This window comes from Rhinolophus ferrumequinum, chromosome X, assembly GCF_004115265.2.
Source record: "Rhinolophus ferrumequinum isolate MPI-CBG mRhiFer1 chromosome X, mRhiFer1_v1.p, whole genome shotgun sequence".
Taxonomy (NCBI): domain Eukaryota; kingdom Metazoa; phylum Chordata; class Mammalia; order Chiroptera; family Rhinolophidae; genus Rhinolophus; species Rhinolophus ferrumequinum.
Window position 1 is genome coordinate 13,008,512 of NC_046284.1, and position 24,941 is coordinate 13,033,452.

General features: G+C 38.5%; 1 protein-coding gene across 1 annotated transcript; it reads left to right on the top strand.

Annotated features, from left to right (window-relative positions):
* The first annotated feature begins 22,347 nt into the window (after positions 1–22,347).
* LOC117025647 (60S ribosomal protein L35a) lies at positions 22,348–22,764 on the top strand. The gene has a single exon (XM_033111604.1). The coding sequence runs from the start codon at positions 22,393–22,395 to the stop codon at positions 22,723–22,725; it is 333 nt and encodes a 110-aa protein (XP_032967495.1). The 5' UTR covers positions 22,348–22,392; the 3' UTR covers positions 22,726–22,764.
* The last annotated feature ends 2,177 nt before the right edge of the window (positions 22,765–24,941 follow it).

Consider the following 24,941-nt stretch of genomic DNA (forward strand, 5'->3'; position numbering starts at 1 on the left):
CAGTTTACCTATCTAAAAAGGACTATGGTAATGATAGCTGTTCTCTACAGTGTGATTGTAAGGACTGAATGAGATACTAAAGGTAATGAAGTATTGATAACCATTGAACGGATACAGAATAGGTCCCAAACGAATGTTTCCTTTCTGTCCTTCCTCATGATGAGGGCCATGATGAAAAGCCCTTACAGAAGTGGCCACTCAAGTAATTAACAGTTACATCTGTTTTTGGCTCTTTCACAGCTGTAGTTTATTCCTCTGCTCATTGATAACTGTAGTTCCGAAGGTTTACTGTCGCTAAAGCAGGTATATATGTGCCTTGTCTACATCTAAAACAAGATGGGGTAAAATAAGAAGGGAATGTCAGTGGGACCCTGTTGTAAGTTCATTGAGAAGTACCTTGGCCTTCGTAGCTCCTACTACAGCATATTCAATTTGCATACTATTTAAGGGAGCAGCCACACTGGCATATTCATTGATACGGCCTGAAGTAATACTATCGTTTACAAACCAGAGGTCTGAAGTGCAGAAGCCTAGATGTAAAGCAGTCGGTTCAGTCAAAGATGGTACATTTCATAAATAATTGACAGGTTGACTTGTGGTCTTTGAAAAGACTCTTCTAAGGACATTTGGGTGCCTGACATGGAACACTTGCAGTTCTGTAACCTCCATCAAGGGACTTCATTATCTGATTCATTGTGCTATGCTCTGAAAAGTGAGCTTATTTGGGGTTGGGGTGGAAAAGGAGTCGCTGGCCACATTGCTGGATAAAGCTGGTAAAGGAATACCTGGATTATTTCTCTGCACTTTCAGGTCTGGAAATGGCTGAAAGCAAGAGTGGACCACAGGTGCCTGCTTTCCCCGTCAAATCCTCCCTCATATGTTGACTACTAGCATAATTAGATGACTCTTTCTTTTCAGACGGATCACCCTTACTCTTGCCTGTAGTATTGTTTACTCTCCATTGCCTTTGAACAAAATAATGAATTCCATTTCCTTTTAGTCATATTCTGTTTGATCCATTTAGCCCTTTGAAGACTGTCTGGAGCTATGTAGAAAAGTGGTCTGAGGGAATAAGTTGAGGTTTTTTGACATTAATCTTGTAGGCATATTCATCTTTAACAAATGAGACCTTTTCATATTTCTCGTCTCTTCGTATCTGTTTAACACTGGTCAGTTTTCAGTCCTTAGCTGTGTACCACTGTCGTATACAGAGGGTGCCAAAAATATGTATCCACATTTTAACACAGGAAAAAAAAACTATTAAAATTGTAATACTCAATACGTCTACTGATAACAAAAGATGAATGCAAGTCACGTTTGACTTCTGCAGTGACAAGAGGTGCTCAAAGTGTTACCACCAGCATAATTTTAATATCGTCTTTTTCCTTTCTTAAAATGTGTACACATGTTTTTTTTGGCACTCTCTCTCTGTATGTGGATGCTTCTGTTAGTATTGCACTTCTAAGTGTGTGTGTGCCAGATGTAAATGAAGTTTTTTCATGCCGATATTTTAAATATAAGATTTGATTAAAAAATATAGTTTAGATAAGTGCGTTGAAAACTGAGCAACAGTAACAAAAGACTTTCATGTAGTTTTATTATTTTAGTTATAATATAAGATTGAAGGGGTAGCAGTGGTATCCTATATAAAACTTCCACTGGAAAACATTTTACAGTTTAAAAAGTTGTTCTTTTGTTAACTGGGTTACTAATTCTCCTTGGCTAGATATATGCCATGTACACCTGGAGGAAAACATATTGGTCTGTACTTTTTTGCTAATTATAACATCTTAATTCATTAATCTTAATTCACTAGGTTGAGTTTTATTTAAAATATCTAAAAATAAAATGAATCAATAACTTTGTTCAGTCTTTCTTGCTCAGCCTCCTAGATATGCAGCCCAGGCCCATGCTGGCCTCTGGCCCCATGGAGGCAAGCATTTCTGCCAGCCCCCTCACCCCCAGTTTTTTGTGCAGAAGTTTGTATGGTGGTACATTCGCTGATTTCAGTGTCCTCTGGAGCAGTGGGTCGACCAGAGTGTGAGTCTGAGAGATGTCTAACTGATGCTGCTATGAGACTATTCAAATGCAACAAATTTGAATGGCTCAGACCTCCTCGGCAGGTAGCCAGATTCTGGATGGTATAAAAACGCCCCTTATTTAGGATAGTGGCCTTGGTTGTAGTGTCAGGAGCAGAATGCTGAAGACAGTGGTGTCAACTTGCTGCCACTTCGCATTTGGAAGGCAGGTATTCACTCATATTTCTTTCTCAGATGTCTCTCTGTAAAAGTCGCCACTATAGGAAGACGGTAGTTTGATATCTGTGGAAATTTCCTGTTTCAAATCTTCTTGACATACCTAAACTCATAAAACCTCTACTTACAATGTTGGCCAACTATCTGTCAATTGTCATAGAGGGTGTTGAGTCACACAACAGTAGATTAATAGCAGAATGATTTTTTTCCATGATGAAGCTTGAAAATATTCCATGGATTTAACATGGGGTGGGAAAAAATGTATTTGTGCCGAGTTGAATTCTGCACCTTACTAGAAACTTGCCCTTTTAAGTGTCAGGAGTTTGTTTAAACTGCTTTCTTCTGTACATGCTAGTGAAAAGTCATGTAGTAAGGAACCTAATTTCTTCTTATGGGCTCTGTCTACATAGTAATAACCCACAGTCCAACAAGACATTGAACTTGGAGTGAGGGAAACCCTATGTATATAAGAAAGAGGAAAAGGCTAGATAGCGTGGGCCCTGGGTTTACTTCCATCTCTTCCATGAATCTTCAGAGGAACATGGGAAAAATCATTTACTCTCTATGTGTGTAAGTTTTGTCATCTCAACAGTGGGGGTGACAGACCCAGTATCCCGTGGGATATATACAAAGCCCTTTTGAAAGTATGAAAGCTAATACTTTTGAAGTACTTCGAAAGTGTAAATAACTTTTCACATCAGACCCATAACAACCGTAGGCAAGTGTCTCCTCTTAGAGATGGAGACACTGTGGCAGAGAGAGGTAAAGTAGTTTGCCCCCTATGGCACGCTAGTAAAATTCAAAGCCAGAATTGGAACCCGGACAGTCTGGTGCTCGAGTCTACACTCATAACCACTACTATATGAACACAGGAAGGATGATTTCTTGCATTTCCCATGAAGATTTTTCCCTAGTCTCCTCCCATAGTCAAAATGAATATGACACTTCAGACTTAAGCTTTGAGTGGGATCTCCCATAGCAAGGATCTCCCATGCAAGATCCCTCTAGCCAACGAGAAACATTTAGGGATCTACTCTGCAAACTAGGGATTAGTCTGAATATAGGAGCATTGACTAGTGGAGTGCTTTGTAAATATATGGATTCCCAGGCCCTTCCACTGGAGATACTAGGTCAAGGGTGGGGTATTGGAATATACTTCTCAAAAGCTCCCAGGTGACTTCGTGAGATATTTGTGATGCTAGTGAAGTTAACTGAGCTTTAGAAGCGCTGCACCCAGTGTTCAGGCCTCACTTGTACATTAGTTTAGCTAGCTGCTGGGCTAAATGCCTACATGAAATTATTGTTCAACACAAGTTCAGCAAAAAATCTCATCCTGCTTCTCTAAAATTAGAAAGAGTTCTAACCATGCCTGTTGAGTGATTACTGTGCAAATTCACTCCAAAAATTGGCACGGTTACAACATTTTTCTATAGATTAGGCAATGTCGTGCCGCCAAATGTTGACCAATACGTTTTGCGGAAAAACAATGAGTTTGCATGCTCTAAATGGAGATGTGAGAATCTGGGAAAAAAAATGGTTTTTTCTTTGGAATTTTTTCAGTACCTTGAAATAGGCACAGTGATCCTCCCGTTGCAACTCTGCTATTATTAAAGATTGGAAATGCATCTTTGGAGACTGAGCTGAGGGCAACGCGTCAAAACGATGGCTGTCACTGGCACACAGAGTGGCCTCAGGCAAGGCACTAAACCTGTTTTTGTCTGTCTCGTCATTTGTTATCTGGGACCACAGTGTTTACCTTATGGTAATGGAATAGGTCATTAATTAATCAATACATGTGATACATCGTCTCCTTTTAAATAAAAATTTAGCTCTTATGATTGTCTGCTGAAATGAAAAAATAATGTGACCTTATTTTCTTGTTGCTTAACTGTCTCTTGGCAACTGACGCAGTAAGAACATGAACTTCAAGCCCCAGCTTCCATTACAAGGTGTCTCTAACAATAGACAGAGGGTGCCAAAAAAAATGTATACACATTTTAAGGAAGGAAAACGATGAAAATTGTAATACTTGATATACACCGATAACAAAAGGTGAACACAAGTCACGTCTGACTTCTGCAATGACAAGCGGTGCTCACAGTGGTTACCATCAGCATCCAGACACTTCTGATTACGGCGAACTACTGCTTGAGCCACGTTGACCAAAGTGTCCACTTACATACATTTTTTTGGCACCCCGGTATTATGCCAGGACCCAGAAGAGTGAGCTGTGATAAAAGGGCCAGTGAGGGGCTCTCTACAGTCTCTACAGCAAGTACTGATTGATACTTATTGAATATCAGGATGATAGGTTCCATTTTCTGAGGAAAGAACAAATTCTAAAAGGGGCATGGCTTTACTTCGCTGTGCTCTCTCTCTGGCATCTGACTTCACTCCTCAGGCATGGCTGTCCGTCTCACCCTCCATTTGAGTAATTTATACTTGACATAATTTCAGTGTCTTTTTGAAGTTGGGTCATTATAAGAATGACACCCCTCCTCCAAAGGAAAAAACAAAACTGTAATGTGAAGGAGTACAACCCCATTGTAGACTATAATGAGAATTCCATTCAGTTTAAAATTTATACTCTATGACACACATTCTGCACAGGGTAAGTAAGTTCTCCTTGACATCTGTAATTCATTCTCATTAAGGGATTCCTGATAATCCTTAAGAAGTATGTCCCCGCAAAGACTTCCTGTTTAGTGTGTTTTCTCTTGTTTATGAGTGTTCCATTGTGCTTATTTCCCTTGGTTTGGTCTTGCTCTTGTGTCTTTTAAGGGAGGAAAGCTCACAGTGGTTAACTTCTGAGTTTTTAGCAATATTTAACTTACATGCACAGCATTTCTTTTTTCAGACATTCTCTTTGTAGCACTGGAAGTAGCCATGTATTACTTGACATAATTTCAGATTGTCTCTCCAATCTCAGCACTGTATGTCTTTTCTCTGTCAAGATTAGTATCCGGTGGATGCTATGGAAATGGATGGGTATCTTATACCACCATTTTGGGGTCGAGTCACTTCTTGCATTGAGTCCAAACTGATACAGGGTTTTCTATGTAAGTAAGGGAATATTAGACATTAAAATGAAATCACTCTACACACCAAACTGTATATATTACAATAGCACTTTGCTATGTGCTATGGGAGATAAAAAAGGAAAAATCTAAAACCTCAAAATGTTTTGAGTACAGTTGAGGAAACATGGGAGATATGGATTTTTTGGTAATAATTTGTTTTTTTTCAATTACAGTTGAAGTACAATATTATATTAGTTTTGGGTATACAACATAGTGATTAGGCATTTATATACCTTGTTTCCCCGAAAATAAGACCTAGCTGGACCATCAACTCCAGTGTGTCTTTTGGAGCAAAAATTAGTATAAGACCCGGTATTATATTATATTAATTTATATTATATTAAGACTGGGTCTTATGTTAATTTTTATATCCAAATTTTTCTAGTAAAAAAAGACTGGGTCTTATATTAATTATATTCAAAAGACGCATTAGAGCTGATGATCCAACTAGTTCTTATTTTCGGGGAAACACGGTAGTTTATGAGGTGATCATCCCAATAAATCCAGTACTCATTGGACACCATACCTAGTTATTATAATATTATTGACTATATTCCCTATGCTGTACTTTACATGCCCATGACTGTTTTGTAGCTAGCATTCTGCACTTCTCAATCCCTTCCCCTTTCTCACCCATCCCCCCAAATCTCCTCCCATGTGGCAACCATCAGTTTGTTCTCTGTATCCATGAGTTTGTATCTGTTTTGTTTGTTGATTTATTTTGTTCTGTAGATTCCACATATAAGTGAAATCACAGGACATTTGTCTTTCTCTGTCTGACTTACTCCACTTAGCATAATACCGTTTAGGTCCCTCCATACTGTTGCAGGTGGCAACATTTCATTCCTTTTTATGGCTGAGTGATATTCCATTGTATATATGTACCACCTCTTCTTTATCCATTCATCCACTGAGGGACACCAGGCTGCTTCCAGATGTTGGCTACTGTAAATAATGGTGCAATGAATATATATATATGAATGCACATGTCCCTTTAAAGTAGTGTTTTGGGTTTCTTCAGAGAAATACCCAGAACTGGGATTTCTGAAGGGTCCTTTTTTGTCTCTCATTATAGCCTTTGTTTTAAAAGCTATTTTGTCTGGTATAAGTATTACTACCCCAGCTCTTTTCATTTCCATTTTCATGAAATAGCTTTCTCTATCCCTTTGCTTTCAGTATGTGTGTGTCTTTCAATCTGAAGTGAGTCTCTTGTAGGCAGCATAAGAAGGGTCTTGTTTTCTTATCCATTCAGCCACCCTATGTCTTTTGAGTGGAGCATTTAATCCATTTACATTGAAAGTAATTGTTAATGGATATGCAGTTATTGCCATTTTATTATTCATATTTTTTACTCCTCATTCCCTTCTTAAAGAAGTCCCTTTAACATTTCTTGTAATACTGGTTTGTTCTTTACCATTTTCTTGTCTGGGAAGCTCTTTATCTGTCCTTTGACTCTGAATGATAGCTGCCCTTCGTCTCATTCAGCCACAATCTCTGCTCGTTTTCACAACCAGAAGCTGTGGGACTTGTCTTCCCGGCACGGGAACCCTGGGTTGGGGAGCCTGGTATGGGGCTGGGACCCCTCACTTCTCAGGGGCTATCTCTGTGGCCTAGGTATCCTCAATTTTTAACTGCCACACGTGGTGTGGGACCAGTCTGTTCCTTATCTCTGCCCCTCCTACCAGTCTCGAGTTGACTTCTTCTGTATATCATTAGTTATAGGACTTCTGTTCAGCTAGACCTCAGGTGATTCTCAATGATGGTTGTTCTGTAATTTAGTTGTAATTTTGATGTGGTCACGGGAGGAGGCAAGCACAGTATTTACCTATTCCACCATCTTGACTGGAAATCGAGACATGCATCTTAAAGGGAAGACAAAAAAAACTTGCAGAAAAAGAAAAATAGGAAGAGCTGACACTAATTAATGGACAGTATGTGATAGTATTTTAAACTCCATCTCTTCCATTTACTAACTGTGGCCTTCAACAACGTAGTTCATCTCTCCATGCCTTAGTTCTCTTCATCTGCAAAGTGGGGATACAGTTACTATCCTTTGCATCCCATCATTGTGAGAAATAAATGAGTTATTGTATCTTCTATTGTATAAGTGGAAAGCCCTTATAACAGTGCCTGGCCAGAAGTGCTTTATGAATATTACCTATTTTTATTAGTTATTAGGAGTTTAAAGGAAAGAAAAGCCCGATGCTCTTTTTTTGGGTATATCTGGGGGATATAGTAAACGGGATATTTCTAAGTATTTCCCTCACTTCAGATTAAGATTTAGCTTCCCTGCATATAAAGAAGCGGCTAATGTTCCTGTATAAGCTCTCTTTTAAAAAAATTAAAATAGTGATTGTATATATTTAAGGTGTACCACATGATGATTTGATATACATATACACAGTGAATATGCCAGACACAGAAAGAAAAACATGGCATTGTCTCACTGAAATGTGGAATGTAAAAAAGTTGAAGGGATACATAGAAGCAGAGAGTACAATGGTGGTTACCGGCAGTGGGAAGGTGGTGGAAATTGGGAGATGGTGTTCCTACATAGTCTCTTTGATTTCCTCTAATCTACCTTTCTAGCTCAGTGCATTCAGGCCACTGGCCATGAGAAAGATGAAGAAAAGGAAAATTCAGTTTCTTTCTCTCCATTTCCAGTGTGGAAATGGAACCTTACCTTCCTTAAACCTAAATCAAGTCCCCCCGGCCCGTGTCTTGATTTGCTAAAGAGATAAAGGAATTTCAGAAATCTCCCTCTGTCAAGACAAAGCCTGATTTTCTAGCCGATTGCCTTCGTATGGACTCTAAAAAGCTGTTTTACCTTTTTTTTTTTTTTTTTTGACTCTTAGTAAACACCCTGTAAAAAATCCTGATGTTGTACCCACATCTACGCCAAAGCATATGGATGCCTTGGGTTGAATCCATCAAAGGCTCACTCCTTCACAGTTGGATTACTGATCTAAGCTTAGTTATTTAGGAATAGAAACCATATACGAGTACATTGGAAGCCCTTTGGCTTATATCAGGCTTCTTGCTCTGAGAAAAAATTCACTGTTACCTCAAATTGTTCCTTCCTTGAATTATTGTTATGGCATTAATACACTTTATCAAGCCAAGGCCTCATGTGCTTTGGAATAGATGGGAGTGCTGTGGGCCAAGTTCTATATTATTTATGTGGAATAAGAATATTTTCATATTTGGGGGGAGTAACTATAAAGAAGCACATTTGCTTATATAGCCTATGAGTGTCCCCTCATTTTATAATGATGGATGTGACGGTAAAATGGTGCAAAGTTCAATTATATTGCCTCCATTTATTGAGCACTGACAGTATGTTTGGCAAGGTGCTAAAGGTTGTGTGTGTATCCTCCCCAAGGTGGCCCCAGTGTGACTGGAAATAGAAACACACGTGGTGAAAGAATTCGCGTCTTCTAATGAGCACAAATAGAAGGGAATACTTAGCAAATAAGTGATCTTCCTTATTTTGTAATTCAAAGGCTCTTTTAATATTTTAAATGTCTTGATGAGACACATTGCTGTTTGTTCTTACTGCTCTTGGTTACAACAGAAGATGAGGGAATCTCAGATATCTTCTGGTGAATGGTAACTGCCAGTTTCTTGAGATAATAATTCTGGATGGTGAATAATGAGCTCGGAAGCTGCCCAAGGGACAAAGAGTGCTCAGTGTTCCTGAGCAAGGTGTACGCTGCGTCGTCTTCCTTAGGTCTTCTCACACTATACTGTCATTGCGTAATGACTCATTTCTCTGGACTACCCTGCTAAACTTTGGGGGCCATCAAGGCAGAGACTGTGTGTGCCATTTTAGCTAGGATGGGGTCTAAAGCCAACTGCACTAAGTTCTTGATCATCACCTGCTCGTGAACACTGGTTGAGATTGGAGTACAGGACAGGGTCTAGAATGACTGTTTTTATGAAATGTGCGACAACACTGCACATTTCATACTAGGCAGCCTTATTTTACTAAATGTTAACTTTTTTGAATATCTGTAGCACCTTTTTACTTGCTGTTTTCTGTCCTCCTCTATTCAGCTTTGTTTATATGGCGTGCGGCACCTCAACCACTTTTTGTCTTAACGTTTCATTTCAACTTTCTTACACAGTAATGTGTTTTTGTTTTTGTTTGTTACATGAAAATGAACCAAGTGAAACCACGAAAGTGTCACTTACGTGAAATACCTATTACCAGAAAGAAGAACAGAAAATGGAACTATGCGTGTTCCACATGCTTGAAATAGGCGGGTAACAGAATGTTGTAGAAGTTGATTTAAGGGGTATATGTTGTACCAAAGCTGATAGTCCTAACATGATGGTATTTAGACAGTAATGTGAAGGAAATGGGATTTAGAAAATGAAACTCCCTGAGAACAATCTAAGAGGTTTGTTGGGAAGCACTACAGCTGTTCTTTTGCATCATTTTCAGCTTCCAACTTCCGTCATGTCACTGGGAATTGAATCAGGAAGCAGTCCAACAGGGGACTTTCATTTGCAGTCACAGGTTCTTTCCACCTCCTGAAAACAGATTTCTTAAAAGAATAGGCAATAAATAGAAGCCTTTTTCCCTTCCACAGAGAGTACACCTGGACTGTGATATTTAATTCGGGAACATTCCCTGCAAAATATACTTCAGTATCATATTCATGACAAATATAAAATCTGGGCCTACATTATTGTGGTTTGTTAAATATCAGTTCGTCTTAATCTATTAATGAAGCAGCTCTGAAAAAGGATGGCATGTGTGTCCCTGAGTTAAATAAAATGAAATTTACCTTTCTGAAATACCTTTAAACATGTGTGTTAATTTTTAGCTCATTTAGATTTATTGTTTTTTTTTGAGTCAATGGTAAAAATAAGTGGCATATGGAATCCCAGAATTCCGTCAACATTGTTTCCCTTGATCAAGTAAAAATGGCAGGATTGATTTTTCTTTTTAAGAGATTATGCATTGGAAATGTCTGTTCTCCTTTAACTGTGGGGAAAAGGGTATATCAACTTCCTATCTTCTGCTGTGAATGATTAACAGTGAGTCTTAAGGAGTCCCCTCTCTCTTCCGAACAGGTGCTATTTTGTATGTTAACACGTTTAACCCTCTACTTTTGTACTCCCAGCTGGTGATCTTGTTCCTCAGACCAACTCAGGGGTTTTGTAGTCCTGAGGCTTATGTTTTCCACATTCTAATTCATTTTTTAAAAAATTTATTTTATTTTTATTTGGGGAAGGGGAACAGGACTTTATTGGGGGAACAGTGTGTACTTCCAGGACTTTTTCCAAGTCAAGTTGTTGTCCTTTCAGTCTTATTTGTGGGGGGCGCAGCTCAGCACCAGGTCCAGTTGCCATTGCTAGTTGCAGGGGGCGCAGCCCACCATCCCTTGCAGGACTCGAGGAATCGAACTAGCAACCTTGTGGTTGAGAGCCCGCAGTCCAACCAACTGAGCCATCTGGGAGGCAGCTCAGCTCAAGGTGCCGTGTTCAATCTTAGTTGCAGGGGGCGCAGCCCACCATCCCTTGCCGGAGAACTGGCAACCTGTGGTTCAGAGCCTGCGGTCCAACCAATTGAGCCATCTGGCACTGGCCCATGTGGGAATCGAACTGGCAGCCTTCGGCGTTAGGAGCATGGAGCTCCATCCGCCTGAGCCACCGGGCTGGCCCTCACATTCTAATTTATATTGGGCATCAGATCAAGACTCAGCTAAGGCACATGGGGATGCAGCGCAGGTTATCGTCAAAGTCATACATCATGGTAGGCATCTTACCTAAATGGGGATTGAATGCAGAAAAGACTGGAATTGATGCTAGCAAGAGGTTCCTAGAGGTCAACATTAGAAGGACAAAGTTCAGGGCAGAGACCCACGAGGTAATGCCTAAAGACTTAAGAAAATGGTCCACTTGTTGAAGGAAGATGTTTGGCACCAAAGATACTGAGTACATACAAATTCCTCTAAGAGATTCTGAGAGCGTGTGAGGATTTTCATTCACAAAACCCTTTAGGTCGACTTCCTACTCTAACTTGCTGCAGCAGTGTAAGTGGTCTTCAAAATCCTACTTGTGCTGAGCTAAGCCTTTTGATTAGCGAGTGAATTAATCTTCTCTAAATAGTTTCCCTGTCCTCAGTGTTGATCCAGCTTTTTCACTGAATCCCAACTCTACAAAACAGTTACACACACACACACAGCAAATCAAAACAAAACAACAAAACAAAAACCCCGAAAAACAGACCAAAACAACTTTTCACAAGCAATCAGATAGCAATCTCACCTTCCTGCATAGAAGTCTTGAATGTCTCCCTCTTTGTACTCAGGAGATCCTTCAGAAGCTTCTCAAGGCACACATGGCCTTTATGACCTCAGGCTGCCAACTTCTCCAGCCTTATTTTTGCCACTTCCTGTCCTTGCTCTCTATGCTTCCGTCAGAAGGAAAGGACCAGTTGTGTTGTGCACCATTAGCTCCACGCATGCCCATAACCTCAAGCCTCTGTGATGCTCTTTGCTTAGAAGGAAGTTTTCCCTTCCTCCTTGCCTACAGAATTCCAATCCATCTTCCTGGTCCAGCTATTCTCTGAGAAGGTTTCCTGGACGTCTCCAGTCTGGATTAAATACTCTTTTTGTGTGTGTGTGTGTGTTCCCGTCGTACCTTGTAGTTCCCCTACATTAGTGCTCTTCGCTTCCAATTTTAATTATTTACTTACAAGTTTGCTTACTAACTTGACATTTCCCTCAGGAAGTACTTCATCGAATATATCTCCCTCTCTCCATCATGCAGCACTGGAATTGGTACATAACAAGTAGCCTACACAATTCCTGTATAAATGAACGAAAAAATGAAATAAATAAAAAGAAGAATCCCTGGGAGTTTTTGATCTTTTGTTGAGTTACAGTATATTCATAGTGGCTAGTGTGATTTAGGATCCCACAAAGATACTCATCTTTTTCAAGAGTTTCCATTGCAGTGTTATCTGGCAGGATTTTCTGTTTTCTAGGATGGGAGGTAGAGATCTTCCTCCCTTGTAGCTCATTGGTTTTGTTTTTGTTCTAGTCAGCCTACAATAGGGCTCAGGGATAAACAAGACCCCGATGAACTCTGCAGGGTAAGCCCGGCCAATAAGGACCACTTGCACGCTTAAGTCAGGGACAAGGGACTTGGCAAGTGATAGACGAGGAGTAGAAGAGAAGGTGTATTACAGTGCAGAAAAAAGAATAATAACGCTTATATATTGAAGATAACAAGGCGAATACCATCAAGTTTTGCCCCAGAAGCTACTCCTGGGACAGTGGGTAAATTTTCCATCTCTGTTGGTTGCAGTAGTTGGTTTTAGGTACCACTGAGTGGCCTAATTAATAAGACACGGCACTTTGTTTCAAGTAATAGTCTGTTGTTAGCAAGTCTCAGATTCAGAGGAAAGGTACTGAGAAAGGAATTTGAGTGCTGGAAGCAGAGGCTGTGGTGGTTAATTCTAGAAGAAACATCTGTTCCTCTGCTTTATAGCATGTACTGTATTATGGAACTTTCTACTTTAAGACTGAGTGAGGGAAAAGGAAGGACACAGCACATCTCTCAAAGCTGTACTAAATATTTTAAGATAATTTTTTATTGATATGTAACTTTTATTGAGATGTAATTTAGGTACCATAAAACTCACCCTTTTAAACTATATAATTCAGTGACATTTAGCATATTCACAGAAGTGCAACCATCCTATCTAATTTAATAACCTTTTCGCCACCCCCCAATTATTCCTCATGCGAATTTGTAGTCACTCCCTGTCCACACCCTCCAGACCTTGACAAGCACGAATCGAGTTTCCGTCTCCATGGATTTTCCCATTCTGGACATTTTATTTTATATAAATGAAATCATACACTATGTGTGCTTTTGTGCCTGGCTTCTTACACTTAGCATTTTTGTAAGTTTCATCCATGCTGTAGCATGTGTCAGTACTTCAGTCTTTTTTTTTTTTAAAAACACTTTATTGAGGTATGATTGACATTACCGAAAGCTATAAATATTAATGTATACAATTTGATGAGTTCAGAGATAAGTATACACCCGTGAAACCGTCATCACATTCTATGCCATAATCATATTTTTGCCTCCAAAACTTTCTTCCTCCCTTCTTTTGTTTGATTTTATTATTCTTATCATTGATAAGAATACTTAACATAAGATCTGCCCTCCTGGCGATTTTTTTTATGCAGTATAACATATTGTGAACTATAGGTACTCTGCTGTACAGTAGACCTCTAGCATTTATTCATCTTGTATAACCAACACTTGTACTCTTTGACTAAATACGTCCTTGTTTCTTCCTCCCCTCGGCCCCTGGTAACCACCATTCCATGTGGCTTCTCTAAGTTTGACCATTTTAGATTCATCATGTTAGTGGTACAATGTAGTATTTATTCTTCTCTGTCTGGCTTATTTCACTTATCATAATGTCCTCCAGGTTCCTCCATGCTGTAGCAAATGGCAGGATTTCCTTCATTTTTAAGGTTTTTAAGACCCAATGTGTGTATATATCACATGTTCTTTATCCGTTAATCTGATGACAAACTTCTACGTTGTTTCCATATCTTGATCATTGTGAATAGTCCTGCAGCGAACATAGGGGTGCAGATACCCCTCCAAGATCCTCATTGGAAATCCTTTAGATAAATACCCAGAGGTGGGATCACTTGATCATATGGTCGTTCTAGTTTTCATATTCTGAGGAACTGTCATGGTGCTTTCCATATGGCTGCACCAATTTACATTACCACCAGCAGTGTACAAAGGTTTCCTTTCTTTATATCCTTGCCAACATTCGTTTTTCGTTTTTTCGATAATAGCAGTCCTAACAAGTGTGAGTTGATATCTCATTGTGATTTTTTTCCTTTATTTTTCAATTACAGTTGACATTCAATATTATATTAGTGGCAGGTGTACAGCATAGTGATTAGACATTTATATAATTTACAGAGTGATTCCCCCAATAAGTCTACTACCCATCTAATACTGTACATAGTTATTCTAATATTACTGACTATATTCCCTATGCTGTACTTTACAACCCCATGACTGTTTTGTAACTACCAATTTGTACTTCTTAATCCCTTCACCTTTTTCACCTTGCCCCCAACCCTCCTCCCCTCTGACAGCCATCAAAATGTTCTTTGTATATATGAGTTTGCTTCTGTTTTGGTTCATTTATTTTGATTTTTAGATTCCACATATAACTGAAATCATATGGTATTTGCCTTTCTCTGTCTGACTAGTTTCACTTAGCATAATACCCTCTGGGTCCATCTATGTTGTCACAAATGGTAAGATTTCATTTTTTTATGGCCGAGTAGTATTCCATTTTATATATATATACCATCTCTTCTTCTTTATCCAGTCGTCTATTGATGGGCACTTGGGTTGCTTCCATATCTTGGCTATTGTAAATAATGCTACAATGAACATAGGAGTGCAGATATGTTTTCAAATTAGTGTTTGGGATTTCTTCAGATACATACCCAAAATTGGAATTGCTGGGTCATATGGTAGTTCTGTTTTAAATTTTCTGAGGAACCTCCATACTGTTTTCCATAGTGGCTGCACCAATTTACATTCCCACCAGCAATATATGAGAGTTCCTTTTTTGCCACATCCTCGCCAACACTTGTTTGTTGATTTATCGATGACAGCCATTCTGACGGTTGTGAGGTGATATCTCATTGTGGTTTTAATTTGCATTTCTCTGATGATTAATGATGGTGAGCACATTTTCACATACCTTTTATTAATTTGTATGTCTGGAGAATTGTCTATTTAGTTCCTCTGCCCAATTTTTAATTGGGTTATTTATCTATCTATCTATCTATCTATCTATCTATCTATCTATCTATCTATCTATCTATCTATTTATTCATTTAACAAAGCCACTATAAACGTTATTCATGTGTACATGTAAATTTTCAACTCATTTGGATAAATGGCAAGGAGCACAATTACTGTATCATGTGGTAAGACTGTGTTTAGTTTTGTAAGAAAGTACAAAGCTGTCTTCCAAAGTGGCTGTATTAGTTTGTATTCCCAGCAGCAATGGACAAGAAATCCAGTTATTCTGTATCCTTGCCAGCATTTGGTATTGTTGATGTTTGGAACTGTGACCGTTCTAATAGATGTATGGTGGTATCTCATTTGTAATTTTCTATTGGCCTGATGTGGATCATCTTTTCATATGTTTATTTTCCATCTACTCGTATATATCTTCTTTGGTGAGGTGCCTGTTCAGATGTTTTGCCCATCTTTTTAGTAGAATTGTTTACTTTTGTCTTGTTGAGTTTTCAGAATTCTTTTCTATTTTGGATATCAGTCCTTTAGCAGATAAGTATTTTGAAGATATTTTTCTCCCAGTCTTAATCTTGTCTTTTCATTCTTTTTAGCCGTGTTCTTTGTGGGGCTTTTTTGGATTTTTTTTTTCTTTTTTCACTTGAATGAATTCCCACATCATTGTTTTCTTCCTTGGATCATGCTTTTGATGTTGTATTGAAAAACTCAATGTCAAACACAAGGTTATCTAGATTGGATCCTTTGTAATCTTCTTGGAGTTTTATAGTTTTGCCTTTTACATTTAGTTCTATGATCCATTTTGAATTAATTTTTTGTGAAAGGTGTAATTTCTGTGTTTCTAGAGTTGTTATTTGAATGTAGGTGTCCAGCTTTACTGGCACCTTTTGTTGAAGAGACTATCCTTTCTCCATTAAATTGCCTTTTCTCCTTTGTCCAAGATCAGTTGACTATATTAGACTTATTTTTGTATTAAAAGGAAATTCATTATTCATCATAAAACTAAAAACTTTGAATAAATTCCCAGCACCATAGAGGCAGTCGTGTGCACTGGAGCTTGGCCATACTCTCAGTGTTCCTTTTTATAATGTCAACTTTAAAAAAAAATAGCCTGGTTTACCTTCGGATTCAAGGTTCTTTTCAATATAATCCTCAAGCCCAGCTTTCCAGCTTTATCCTGTATTATTCCCCGGCTTGTACCAGTGCTTTTTCACCAAATGGACTACTTACTCTTTGTACCCCAAACGTACTCTATACTTCCCTATGTACATGATTTAGCTTATATCATTTTTTTTTTTTTAAATTGGGGAAGGGGAACAGGACTTTATTGGGGAACAGTGTGTTTTTCCCAGGACCCATCAGTTCCAAGTCAAGTTGTCCTTTCAATCGTAGTTGTGGAGGGCACAGCTCAGCTTCAAATCCAGTTGCTGTTGTTCAGTCTTAGTTGCAGGAAGTGCAGCCCACCATCCCATGCGGGACTTGAACTGGCAACCTTGTTGTTGAGAGCTTGCGCTCTAACCAACTGAGCCATCCGGCCACCCCACCGGCAGCTCAGTGGCAGCTCGTTGTCTTCAATCTAGTTGCAGGGGGCACAGCTCACTGGCCCATGTGGGAATCGAACCAGCAACCGTGTTGTCCAGAGTTCGTGCTCTAACCAACTGAGCCATCCGGTCGCCCTAGTTTACATCATTTTGATAGAAATCTCTGTTCTTCCCAAATTCTGCTGGAAGTATTCTGTCTATTTTTGAATCCTAATTCTTTGATGGAATTCTTCTAGGAAACCTTTACTAATTTTCATGATGGTTTTTCTTGTCTGCCTTTGAACCCTCTTAGAGAGACGTTTCTACTTTCTCCAACATATATTTATGTCATGCATATATAATGTACTTAAATGCCATTTTATGGTCTCCTGCATTTAGTGTTTCTTGTATCTTTTTCTTTTTTTACTGTCAAGTAAAATCCATGAGTGATTTATTTCTTCATAGCCAGAGATGTCCACATGTCCTGTTTCTGTCGCTTCTCTGGAGCTGTCTCATTGTCGAAATTATCATATTCATTTTTAATTTATCCTGTCACTTGCTCTCATTTAATTACAATGCAAGCTTATCACTTCCACCTTTTTAGGATTGTATATTTCATTTAAAAAAAAAAAAAAGGAAACTGTGACCATTAAAGTAACTAACCAGTTAGGAGCAAACTGTAAGGAGACAAGTGAGTTAAATTAGGAATCCTAGTGGTGACACCACCTAAAACAACATTATATAGTAAAATTAATAAACTTCCCTTTTCTGAATGACCCAGATGGTTTTATTTTTTATCCTCTAATATTTTCTTATATATGATATGAATAATATCTTCTGTCCCATCTGGTCAATCACAGGCACATTTTAGGTACTCAGAACATTAATTATACTCATCAAACTATTTGACTGCTATAGTAAAACAGTGTTTTAGAATCCTGACTTTGAGTTAAATGATTTGTCCCCTTCAGTGTTGCCTGTATTAACCACATAACCTTTGTCTATTTTGTCCACTCTTTTGATTCTATTATATGTCTGACACTTTAGTAGGCATTAGATCAACATTTGTTGAATGAGGTAATTAGTTCATCAAACATAATACAGTAATATTTTTCTTGAATATTGTTAACGATTTAAAAACTAAATTTGCTCCTGTCTCTCTGATGTTAAACATTTGAAATTGTTTTCTTGGCATTTGATGTGTTTGACCATGCTTCGTATGTCCAGAATAGAAAAACAGGATTCACAAAGCAGAAAAGTACCAGAAAGGAGGTCAGCCTGTGACCACAAATATCTATATCAATTTTAAAGTCACTCAAAGAGCTGTTTTCTTCAAATAAACCCGCACAGAGAGAATCATTTTTATTTAGGATTCAGGTGATGTACTTAATCGCAACAATCACACTGGTCCCCCAGTGCAGTTGTGATAAGAGAGTGCCTCATCAAGATTGGAGCCTGATTTCTGAGTCAAAATAAGGAGAAGGGGAGAGATAGACTTTGCAGACCTTGACATTTAGGTATGTGAATTGAGTATGCAGGTCATTTTATTGTCATCCCTTTAAGGATGTTACCTGTTACCTGTTCATAGGTAGTGAATGTTTCCTGGCAACTTGGGATGTGCCTGCATGCAAGCACCGGTGTCTCTAAGGATTTCCTCCATTGCAAGTGGGAGTTAGTGCCAAATTGATTTCTGTGACCCTTTCAGTGATCCCTTGTGACATGAGTACCTTTGTTAGAAGAATTACACAGAAGGACAAAGAGAGTGAGAGACAGAGAATGCAAGTGCACAAAAGACTGACTTACCTGATTAGCGTGACACTGCTTTTGTTTTGTGGAATGCATGATGAGGAAGCTTATTTTGACCCTGTTAACTATGATTGATGAAAATGCTGGAATCTGATCCCCGACTCATAATAGAAACTCTATGAATATCAGTTGTTAATTATCCAAGGTTTCATGTTACTGGAAACAAAAAGTAATGCAACTGCACTTAGATGTGTTTGTTGCTATAATTTTAACATGTTTGTTGTGAGATCTTTGGAACAGTAGTAGTGCATAGATTATCTTAGCTTATCTGTATTTATATAATACCAAAATAAGGAAATGTAATTCCAAGTATTAAGATAAATGATAATATGTGATTTCACATATAATATGTGAAAATAATGAGGTAAGTGGGCTTGATCATGTCAAGGTTTTACTGCCAGGTAACCATTAAGAGTAAAAACTATTTCAGTGGACCTCTTTCATAGCTCTTTCCACTTCTCTCCACCTATTGTCTAAACGATCTTCTGTATTTTTTTTTCTGTATGCAAAACGTATACAAGCCATGACCAAAGACAAAGCCATCTTATTTTGTGATCCCCAAACCACAGTCGCTTGGAAACCTAAAATAGAAAGTCATTTCTAGTGAGCTCATCCAAGCTTTAGCCTACGCAGTTTCTTTTTTGCACAGAATGACTTGGCTAACATTCCAACCAAGGACCATAAACCAGCAATGCGCATAGACACTGAGAAGAACGATATATTTAGATAGATTGCACGGATTAAAGAGGCCTAAACCATCTGTCTTGAACACAGGCGAATGTCATTTTCTTCAGTCAAGGGCCTGAGTCTTCCAGCAATATCCCAGCATTTAAAGATTCAAAGAGGTACTTTAACAATTAGATGTGCATATCATTCACAGAAAACTCAGATGCATCTGTTTCTCTTATTATTACAGACTTTTGTAAACTCAGAAAAATCTTAGTTATGGTTTCAGAAATAATTTGTTATGTACTACTTTTTTTTTCTCGCATGCTTTCACAGGATCTGTTAATGCTGCTATTCTGAGCACACTGTTTTGTAAGTATCTGTTTACATGTCTCCCTCCTCCTTTGGAGGGTGAGCTCCTCCAGGCTGTGGGGAGTGGGCTTTATTTTTCTTGGGTTCCTAGTACCCAGCACTTAGTAAGGGATCTCCACATTCTTGTCAATGTATGTTGAGTGAACGGCATCCTTACAGAACCTTGGGGGATTGGGGATTGTGTGCCTCATGGAAGTCATATGAGGGATAACTGACGTAGTTTGGCAGTCTCTAGTGAACTATCATAAAATGTGATTCTTTAATAGATGCCACATTCTCTAGTAATAGGGTTGCTAGATAAAATAAAGCATACTTAGTTAAATTTGAATATCAGGTAAGTAACAATTTTTTTTTTTTTTAGTAAAAGTGTATGCCAAATATCGTATTCATTTATTGCATGTCCCAATATTTGATGTTTCTCTGAAAGTCACATTTAGCTGGGCATCGTGTATTTTTATTTTCTCAATCTGACAACTCTATCAGTAAGGACTCAGTAAGGACGGGTTGCCCAGGAGAGCATGGGACCAGAGCTACTGTCCTCCCTCAAATGAGTTGATGTATTTTATTGTAAGTAGAGCCCAATATTCGAAGACTTGATACCTATGATCTTGGCTGCATTGAGTGTGACTGAACTTTCCTTAAAGTGGTAAGAAGACAAGGAGCCAGGGTTTGAAGTACCCCTGATCTTATCTAGTTCTTCTCTAAAATGGACTGTACCTACTGCTGAAAGAACCAGCTATTGGCTAGCATAGGGAAGTCCTAAGAGATATAAAACGTTGCAGGGTCGAGTTATAATGCAAGACCTTGTCAAAAAGAGTCTTATGTAGAGTCACGGGATGTAAGTGTCTGTACAAAACAGACTTTACTCATATAACGCCCAGTCAGTTCATGATTTTGCCATAAAACCCCTTAAAAACATATATTTCCTTTTCAGATGAGTTTTTTTTAGGGTGGGTGGTGAAGTGAGGCCAGAAAGGCATTTCACCAAAAACACATTAAATAAATACGTTATACGAAATGCTCTTTTGCCCTTAAATTTTCAGGTAAAGACATCTATCTCCTTTACTCAACCCAGTAGTTTCTAGTCAGAAAATATGGAACACATTTGAGTCAAGTGCTGTATTTGGAAAAACGCCAAAAGTTTTTCTTGGAGTCGGTACATCCTATGAATGGGATAAAGAAACAGCGTCTTTTACGGCTCTTTAGTCGGCTGCACACATTAGATCTTTCCATGGAATTAAAAGTGCTCTCATGTTCAACCTTTATTTTGCCCTAAGGTGTTTTTCTATGCTATCATTTTGTTTTTTAATGCAATTTAAGTGCAAGAATACTACAAACTCCCAAATGGTTGAAAAGTTGGCCAAGAAAATAGTGCAGAAAAAAGAAAGAATAAGGACAGGTCTAGGCATTAAGTCAAACATGTGTAGAACAAAGACGCTTGAAAAGATGGGGAAACAAACTATTACATTGACTTTTCCTTAGCGTTGACTCACCCTACTTGGTATGAGATACTGAATGGCTGCCTAAAAGTTGTTCACCTGACCTTTCTCCACTGTTTCTCTCCTTCTCCAACAACCACCATCCACTGTCAAGTCCTTCTTCCCTTGGTGAGTACAACAAAATGTCACTGCATTGCACTTATGTATAAACACAGTAATCTAAATTAAAATTTGTATGGGTTGCTTATTTAAACGTGGTTTTCATTGTTTAACTTATTTTTTCTTTCTGCGATGGTTAGATATTGTTGGCTGACATGGAATTCATAATTATTTGGTATTAAAATTCATGTTCTTTAAAAATTTAGTGCCTTGTCACATAAAAGAAAGGTTTCCAGGAATATATTAATGTCATTAAACATGTTCATACAAGACCTGTTAGAATAGGGAGATAGCAGTAGAGAGGGTGAAAGGTGACTGGATTATAGATGTATTTTGAATGTAGAGATACCCAGTATATTAGTTTTTTTAGAGCTGCTGTAACAGAGTAGTACAAACTAAGAGGCTTAAAACAATAGAATTTATGTTCTCACCGTTCTGGAGGCTAGAAGTTCAGACTGAAGGTGTCAGCAAGGCCACGCTCTCTCTGAAACCAGCAGGGGATTCTTTCTTGCCTCATCCTAGCTTCCGGTGGTTTGCTGGAAATCTTTGGCTTTCCCTGACCTGTAGCTACATAACTCCAATTTCAGCCTTCATTCTCACATATCATCGTCCTTGTATGTCTCTGTCTTTACGGGGGCTTCTTTTTTATACGGAAATCAGCTATTTTGGATTGTCAGCGCGACTCCAATGTGGCCTCCTCTTAACTAATTACCTCTGCAATGAATCATTTCCAAATAATGTCACATTCTTAGGTACTGGGAGTTAGGATTTCAACGTATCTTTTTTGGGTTGGACACAATTCAATCCATAACACCAGAATTCACTGAGAAGCTGACATGGAGTGGGAGAAAAGTAGGCAAATCAAAGATGACTCTGAGCTTTATAGCTATAGCAATTAAAAAGGACAACATTACCGTAAACTGAGGTGAGGAAAACTGGCTGTAGCAGGTTTGACTGGACGATCAGCAGTGCACTTTTGTATGTGTTAAGACTTCTGCACTGAAGTCATGATTATGCTGGGGGTGTATACACAGACATATGTGTATGTGTATATATATATATATATACACACACATATATATATATATATACACACATATGTGTGTGTGTGTGTGTGTGTGTGTATGTGTATATATGATTAGGGATTCATGGAAGAGAAGAGTGCTACAGAAAATGTTGGTTAAGAAGAGGTGATTTTTTGAGTGGTTTTCCTGCTGCTGAAATTTGGGGGCCTGCTGGGAACAGGACTTCTAAAACGACAAATATGTCTGGAAGGTTGTGGTCCAAAGCCATTTTTGCTGGCTATAAGCGGGGTCTCCGGAACCAGAGAGAGCACACAGCTCTTCTTAAAATTGAAGGTGTTTATGCTCGAGATGAAACTGAATTCTATCTAGGCAAGAGATGTGCGTATGTGTACAAGGCAAAGAATAACACAGTAACTCCTGGTGGCAAACCGAACAAAACCAGAGTAATCTGGGGAAAGGTAACTCGTGCTCATGGAAACAGTGGTATGGTTCGTGCCAAATTCCGAAGCAACCTTCCTGCTAAAGCCATAGGACACAGAATCCGTGTAATGCTGTACCCCTCAAGGATTTAAACTTACTGAAAAGTAAATAAAGTGGATTTGTTCTCTTGTAAAAAAAAAAAAAAAAAAAAGAAGAGGTGATTTTTAAATTTTGCATGATAGAATATATAGGCACAGATATAGGCAGGTGGTGGGGGTTTGTGGAATCTCTCTCCTATTTTTTTTCTAAGCATTTTATCTAACTTTTTATTTTTTGAAATTTCTGACCACTTCATCATTAGTGTAATAGGAAGAAGCAGTTATCTGGGAGTAAGGGTGGGAGAGGTGCCATTGGGAGTTTTGAAGAGAGAAAAAATACAGTCTTCTCAGAGAGTTGGGAAAGAATGGAGTAGGAAATGTAGTAGAATTACTTGACAGCATTAAAGACTTACCTGAGATTAATGCACGTGAATGTAAAGTGAGGCCAGTCAGCAGAGATCTCTCTCCAACCATATTCTCCTGCACTTTTGTAAGAAGAGAGTTTGACTTAACTAGTTTTGTAGATTTAGTGTAGAGGACTATGATTAAAGAGAGGGGTAAGTAGGGAGGGTGTGAGGTAGTCATTTTGTGATTTACCATAAGACTGAATGAACAAAGCTGTGTAAAGAGAGGCACAATAAACATAAAAAGACTCATATGAAAAAATGGAGGTTGAAGTTTGTTGGAATCAAGGTACTAACGGAAATAACCCGGAAAGATGCGAAATGGTTGCAAGTGAAATTGGATTATAGTGAAATTGCAATTGTTGGTTTTGACTGCGTTTGGGATACATGGAAGTGAGTGAGTGAGGTTGTGTGGAAAACTAGATCATTGGGTGAGAGAAAGTCAAGGAATTGAGAAATTTTGGGATATTGGAAGAATCGTATATTGCAGTTGTCAAGATTTAAGATAAAGGTTGTGTAGGAGAAACTGGAAGCCTAATTGTTTCTGTAGAGGCACCGTGATACGGAGATCCCTCATAGAAGAATACATGTAATAATCTTGGGATGAAACTTTGCATTTTGCTGTTTTAAGAATGCGTTGTATGATTGTTATGCTGCAAACTCCTGTCTTATGTGCACGTTGTTAGGTAGACCTCTGTGGCGAGCGTGTAAACTGTTCCAACCCCACAGCAGAAGAAGCAGGACGTGTAGCTGTGCGAGGCCTCCCATATCTTCCCTTGTGAACATCACATGCAGTACCGTGCGTCTCAAACTTATCACGAATATGTGCAATTGTTAGGCGTGTTGGAAATTCTGTTGCATGCTCACGCCTCCATTGTCGTTGTTCTTCCACAACATTCTCAAATTTCAGATACCACTTTCAAATGGTCTTGCACTCCTTGAACCACAACCATGCTTGCACCATTTTCTTTGACTGTGCTGCCTGTCCCATGGTGACGGTAGCATTCATTTCATTAGCGCCAACTTTTGAGCGAACGTCGTACTACACATTGCTACCGTAATTCAATTCAACTTTGAAAAGTAATACATGGATAACATCTCTTAAAATGTGTATATATTTTTTGGCACTCCTGGGATGAATCATATAAAGGAAGAAACTTACCCTGCCAAGCAAAGCCTATTAGATTCCTCGTTTCAATTCCACTGTTATTGAAGGGTTTTGTTACTTTGTGTGTATGGAGTGGGGATTCGATTGTGTTCTCAGCATGGGTATCCCACAGAAATGCTCTTTGTATTAATACAGAATCATTGGCAATGTTGATTGGTTGGATTTGTAACATCATCAGTAGTATTATTACTCACAAGAAAAGAGATCGAGAGGAAGCAAATATGATCCCTTTGAAGAATCCATGTATTCCAGAATAATCCCGTTCAGTGTTGTCCGGAGTCCCTCTCACCCTTCTGGGTGTGTTATAAAAATGAAATATGTATGAAAAAGGAATGCTCGTGATCTTGAGGCCTGCTTTGAATCCTAAGCTGAACATAAAGTTGCATTTATATGTTATACCTCCCAGCACATAGTTTTTTAAAGTATGAAGGAAAACAAGAGAAAAAGATGAAGTTACACTAAGTGAAAAAATTAGACTATTAAAATTATGATCAGTATTGTACATATGATTGCATGTTTATATTTATTTTTATTAAAAATTCCTACAAGGAAAGACCGACAGGAAATACACGAACATGTTAATAATGGTGTAAACCCTGGATGGCAGAATTATGAGTGCTTCTTATAAGAAAAATTTGTGATTTACTGCCAAGGACTCTGTTAGGGGCATCATGAACCACTTCCGTATTGGTACCCAT